We start from the raw sequence: 6,196 nt of genomic DNA on the forward strand, positions 1-6,196 counted from the left end.
CCTCTACCCAGAAGTTGCTGCCTCAGTAAGTGATAGAAGCAGGCTATAACTAATCACTAGCGTCACCCATGAGGGTGTCACATGGGCAAAAGCTAAAGGACACGTAGACATGCTATTCTTATGCAATTTCCAGCTTAATAGCATACAAGGAGACAAGACAAAGATTAACCTGGAGTAACCCTGTGACATAACCTTGAATTCACTTTTAACATAAAAATCTGCAACATACATGCAGCATAAGCTTCAAGCATATAAAAGGAACCGATCCTGGAAAATACTGTTTACATGGACACGGCTAAAGGACAGAGAGAGGTGATATGGTTATTAATTTCCTACCAAGACTGCAAAGAAACAGAACAAGAGATTAAATTTGACCATCTCTGTACACACCCTTGAATTCACATGAACACCTATGTCACACGGACTCTTCTAACAGGGCACCGTACCCGCACCCAGGTGGGTGCCACACTTGGATACAACTTCCTTTGTGTTAGGTGAAGTCAACCACACTGAGGTCCATTTTTATCCAAAAGTAGATTCAGTTAACCCTAATCAAGTTCATATATATATATATATATATATATATATATATATATATGCACACAAAGACACAGTGTTAACTTAAAACTATTAAAAATTATATATATATCCTCCCCGCACCCAAGTTTTTTTAAAGTGCCGCATCTATGTGACATAGATGAACACAAAAAATCTGAAACACACTGAGAAAATGTGATGCACGCATAAGCTTCAAGCACTTGAAAGGAACAGGTGCATTTCCTGATTCAGAATTCTAGCCATGGTTTCTTCCTTCAACATGTATTGGTCGTTGACATACTCAACTTATCAAACATAATTAGGCAAGGAAGCCAATTCCACCACAGCTTCCCAAAGGTAAACAAGCCAAGCATTCTAAAATGGTGTTGATCAAAATCCAAGTAAACAGTCTAAGAATCAACAGCATTCCTGAGGCTAATCAAGGTGTGCTCTCGATAAGCTTCCAAATGACAATATAGCTTATATAGTAATAGCATTATCCTCTGATAGCTACAACTAGTACCACACAATTCTTCAGCACTTAGAAAATTAGATGTGCTGGATTCACTGTAACTGGTAAATCTCATCCTCACGGTCAATCCACAACATAATGGGCAACAATACCACTCCCTAAGGTGATGGGAGTATGGAAAAACCAGTAAGAATAACTAGTTAGAATAAGCACTCTTTCCTTGATGGTACCTATCAACAGAATCAATAGCAACTTCAACAATCTTGCCATCACTTCAAATGACAACTAGGTTATTAAATCATTGCAACCCAAATACGGTCAAAGGAAAACCCCAAACAAAAATCGGTTGAAAATGATAGCTAATACAATATGCTCAACCCTCATCCTAACAAACTAACAAGTAATATGAACATGGTACAAAAATTGAAAATAAAAAATGAAGATGAACAAGCTTGGATAAACTAGTTGCCATGCTCATATTCCCATATTCAGAATATTTATGTTTATGTATCATTTAAGGAACTAACTTCAACACTAATAGAATAGTTTTGCATTAGTTATAGCATCAAAACATATGAAAATCCCGCAACCAAAAAAATGATACTAGACCTAAAAGAAACATTGATTCAAAACCCAAAGAGGAAATTAAGGCAGGAGAAAAAAAATTCTAGTTCATCCTCCTAATCAGCTCATTGATCTTATCTTCACGATTACCAGCATCACCTCCCTCAACATAGTGATTTCTCTTCTTCTTCAGACCACCAGATGGAGCACTGAGCTTAAATGGCCATAAAAAGTTGTTTGCTTCCTTGAAATGAGGGCCCACGGTCATAATCTCATGGATCAGATCTTCAACACAGATTATCCCAAACTTACCCAAGGCCTGTATTAATAAATGAAAAAAGCTTCAGATACAAAGATGACAAAGAGTGGGGGGGAAACAGCTGAAGCGTACCTGCTCCACAATGGAGTTATCTGTCAATGCAATCCGCTGATTATTTAATTTCCCATAACCTCGCTTGTAAAGCAACTCCTTCACACTCTTCAAATTAGGGTAGCTGCAGAACATGAACGAAATAAATAAACAATATCTGAAGATTGTTTCTCTTCATATCACTTGGAACACTAGGTAAACATAGAAACATACCCATATGTCACATAAGGCTCAACCTTGTGCAACATATTCATTGTAGCTTTGTTCACCTTGAGGAAAACACCATTGAATATCTACAGGAAAGAAACATAACGTTATTCTTCACCTATAAAAATCACATTGTACCAAAATGAGAGGTGAGATGGAAAATTCAAATACCTGTCGCAAACGCAACAGCTGCAAAATCTTCCTGGTCTTGGGATGCATAGCATTGATACTGTGGCAAAAACATAAGATGAAAACATAAAACACCACCATAACATTACATGGACTTTAAGAACATAATAAAATATGGGCAGCAAACATATTTCCAACTCTTAATAGCAACTTCTATAACGTTTTTGACACCGCTTTGGTGAAGGAATAGAACTCGATAATATTCAACCGTTCCGTTTGCATATTTAACACACCCACTGCTTATTATGTTCCACTAAATAGACAACTAGTTTCACACATACTGAGGTAACCGAAAATTGTACTTTCCACTGCCAAATTTTTTGGACTTTAACTTGGATAAAAAGAGCTTCGGTGCATTCATAAGATATATATTCGTATTTACCAATTATTGATATTGGCAAAGTAAACAACATAAAACGGTCTGAAACAAAAAGATTTGCATCCAGAACCATCCATAAGCAATCCAAACTTATACAGAATTAATTAAAACTATTGAAAATAGAAAGTAAAATGAATCTAGAACAGAAGTATCTGCAATGTAAAGTCCGAAAACCGCACCCTCTAATACGTATGATAAACACCAACTTCGCTTCCGGATTGACGTAAAATCCCCCCTTCAATTTGGCTTCGCGCTTCAACCTAATGAGTTCTTTATCCTGCAATCGAAAAAATCCACCAGTAACACTCATCGTCAGCTAAGCAAGGGCAGAAAGAATCAGTTCAAGGAAACAAAGCGATCGAGGAAATCGGTATCTCACATTCTCCTCGTACTCTTTCGCATACGCCTGTGCCCTCTTGAAGATCAGCTTCCTGTTCTCGGCGGTCTTTTTCCTCCTGGCTTCGCTCTCTTGCTTCTTCGCCAGATTCCATTCCTCGAGCCTTTTCCCCTTCTTCAGTACGGACTCCGGAACGACGGCAACTGCATTCTTCTCGCCCTCTCCCATCTACACAACCGATCTCCTTAAACCCTAAACACCACACCAAACACGTACATTTTCGAGAAGAAACAAAAGAAATCGATCGCAGAATTCTTCGTCTAAATGAAGAAAAACAAAAACCCTAAATCGATCACTTCTTCGTAAATCAAAACGAAAAAATCGTGAGAAAGGCTCAAATCGATCAACTAGAATCAAAGATAACTCCTACAGATCAAGGAAAAAAGGTATCGTTTTGGGAGCTATAGAAAGAGACGAACAAAATCATTAGGGGTTTAGGGTTCTCTTAGTTCTGATGCAGAAAGAATCAATGAGAGATAGAGAGGTTAGGGTTTTACCTGATCGACGTTAGGGTTAAACTCGCTCGGCTCCCCTCTGCGAAGAAGAATGACAGTAGCGGGTCGGCACGGGGTATCTCCCCTGCGCCCTATGGATGGATGGACGGCTGTGATTGCGGATGTGCTCTGGGGATGATTGTTTGCCGTTTATCTGAACGGCGAACAAAGTTGGTCCAAGCTAGCTAGTTAGGCATGCAAACGGGTCGGATTGACAATACCGAGTCTGACCTAATCGGATTCAGTGTCGAATGGAATCAGTTAATACCGAAATCCGGATCCGACTAAATTAAAATCTGAAATTTACATGTATTTGGATACGGATTCTGATTCAGATCTTAGTCGGGGTAGGACTTGGCTGCAAAATCCAACGCCGAGTCCAGATTTTATAATTAATTGGATCTTACTTTGGCTCTCAGATCCAAATTCGGGTCTGATCATGTTCGGGTCAAAACTGTGTCAGATATTTGCAAATGAGATCCAGTTACGGATCCAGTTCTGGCTCATATCTCATAATGGAATCCCTCATCTGAGTGTTCAAGTTAGATAGGAAGCAAGTACTTGTTTTCATGCACCGATTGATGTTGGACCCACAGGTGTGCATAACTTTCAAAAGATATAGCTTTCACTCTAGCCTCAATTCCAAGTAGCCTTTTTCATCTTTGGTGACCGACTCTGGTGCACGCAGCCTTTTTTTTAAGTCGCCTATTTTTAAAATCGAACTCAAACCGTAGTAGTTTTCATGATACCAAAATGTCATAATTGGGTCTTCTTATTTATCACCATACCCGGTCCTTATAGGATTTGGTTTGGGGTGGGTCTGAGTAAACCCGACCCGTAAATACTCCTAATGACTGTAGGTGTGGCAGGATGAGCCAACACGACCAGGTCTTTGTACCGCATGCAGTTTCTTGGGGTTATAAAGTTAAAAAAAAAAAGTTGCTATTCGAGCAAAATAATCAAGAAAATTCTAAAAGCATGTTCTTTGGACAGCATTGCAGTTGATAAGGATGCCAATGGATATCCAATGAATCAGATATCTAACTGTGTGAATCTGATCAGCTTTATTCGGTAAAACAAATAGAATCCGATTAATAATCAGATGTGGATTATCCGACCTGATTACATATAAAATATATCTTATTAGTTTGATTTAGTATTAATTTTTAACCATCTGTCTCCAAATCTGAATCCAATTGGATTATACTAGAACCGATGAGGTCAGATTCGATAATAGCTAGATCCGAGCCGACACGTTTACATCCCTAGCAGTCAATTACCGTAGCCACGTATTAATTGGTCATGCCTAACAGCTGTATTCTCTAAGATTTTAACATTTTTAGGTCTTGACTGTCGGAGGAGTTGAGAGCATTTTTAATTATTTTGTTCAAACCATAAACTTAATATGTAAATAAGTGAGCACATATTAATAATTTTGAAAATGTTATCAATCATAAATCCTGAAATGGAAACAGGGTTACAATTCACTGGTTTTGCTGATGTCTTCACTTCCACTCAGTTTCCCTGGTTTTTGAAACATACCAAAGTCCTCTTGAACTTTGGGATAGGTCACAGAATCGAAACCACACTCATTTGCTAGCATGGGAGTTAGGGGTGTCAATGGATCCGGTTTGACCCAGAACCAACCCCTATAGGGTCGGGGTTTGGTGATAAATAAGAAGACCCAATTAGAATCTGGCGGGTCCGATTAATATATGGGTCCGGGTATGGTTTGTGAAATTTCATACCTGACCCAGGCCTGTCTCTAGTCCGGATTATGATCCGTAATTTTTCAATGTAAAGATGATAAAAAATATTATTTTACCAGGTATGGTTTTTCATATGGTGGGTTTGATTAGACTCGGTCCCAACCTGATGCCATAATCTCAAGTCAGGTTTGGGTCTAGTTTCACCTCGGTCTGAACCAAACCGGACCGGTTGACACCCTTAATGGGAGTTAGTGTGCAAGCTTATTAAGGAGGGAGGATTAGGCATAAAATGAATTGATGAGATGAATCTGGCTCTTATATAAAAAATGGCATGGGCTGATGCTTCTAAAGATCCTAACCCTTGGTGTCGCCTTGTTACGATAAAGTACCACAAATCAGGTTCCATTTGGGTCACCGGGAAGAAGGATCGATGGTTGCTCATGGGGATGGAAAAGCATTCTTAAAAGTATATTCATTCTGAAAGAGGGTGCACAATGAGCCATAGGGACAGATCCAAGATGTGTAGATCCAAGATGTGTCTGTCAAAGACGTGATATGTCCCAATTTCGATGATAAATGTATGGTAACAAGTGTTGTTTTGCAGGTTTGTGACCATTCTCAAGTGATGAAAATCGCATCTCTCATTAACACACAACAAAGGAGGGCAGGCAAATAAGACATTCTAGTATGGTGTTTGAGGGATAACTTTTCCACCAGAGAGGCATGGGAGGTTTGTAGAGAGAAGAGCACTTCGTTGGATCTGCATAAATTCATTTGGCCTGGTGATCACATCTCAAGAGCGGCGTTGACTTTAAGATTGGCAATGGAGAATGTGTTACCTACTACCCAAAGATTTAAGAAGCTTGGCATGCAGGTGG

General features: G+C 39.1%; 1 protein-coding gene across 2 annotated transcripts; it reads right to left on the minus strand.

The window, feature by feature from the left end:
• Nucleotides 1-1,505: 1,505 nt before the first annotated feature.
• LOC149837235 (large ribosomal subunit protein uL30x-like) lies at nt 1,506-3,666 on the minus strand. 2 transcript variants are annotated; one of them, XM_090007282.1, is made up of 7 exons: nt 3,613-3,666; nt 3,098-3,283; nt 2,898-2,995; nt 2,322-2,379; nt 2,157-2,236; nt 1,965-2,067; nt 1,506-1,892 (listed from the first exon to the last, which is right to left on the minus strand). In XM_090007282.1, the coding sequence occupies exons 2-7, from the start codon at nt 3,281-3,283 to the stop codon at nt 1,677-1,679; spliced, it is 741 nt and encodes a 246-aa protein (XP_089863408.1). In that variant the 5' UTR covers nt 3,613-3,666; the 3' UTR covers nt 1,506-1,676. The 2 variants fall into 2 exon arrangements, with proteins under 2 accessions (XP_089863408.1, XP_089863407.1); XM_090007281.1 differs by having other exon boundaries at nt 3,098-3,307; nt 3,613-3,654.
• Nucleotides 3,667-6,196: the final 2,530 nt, after the last annotated feature.

Source organism: Nuphar pumila, chromosome 5 (assembly GCF_984573655.1).
Source record: "Nuphar pumila chromosome 5, dmNupPumi1.hap1.1, whole genome shotgun sequence".
Taxonomy (NCBI): domain Eukaryota; kingdom Viridiplantae; phylum Streptophyta; class Magnoliopsida; order Nymphaeales; family Nymphaeaceae; genus Nuphar; species Nuphar pumila.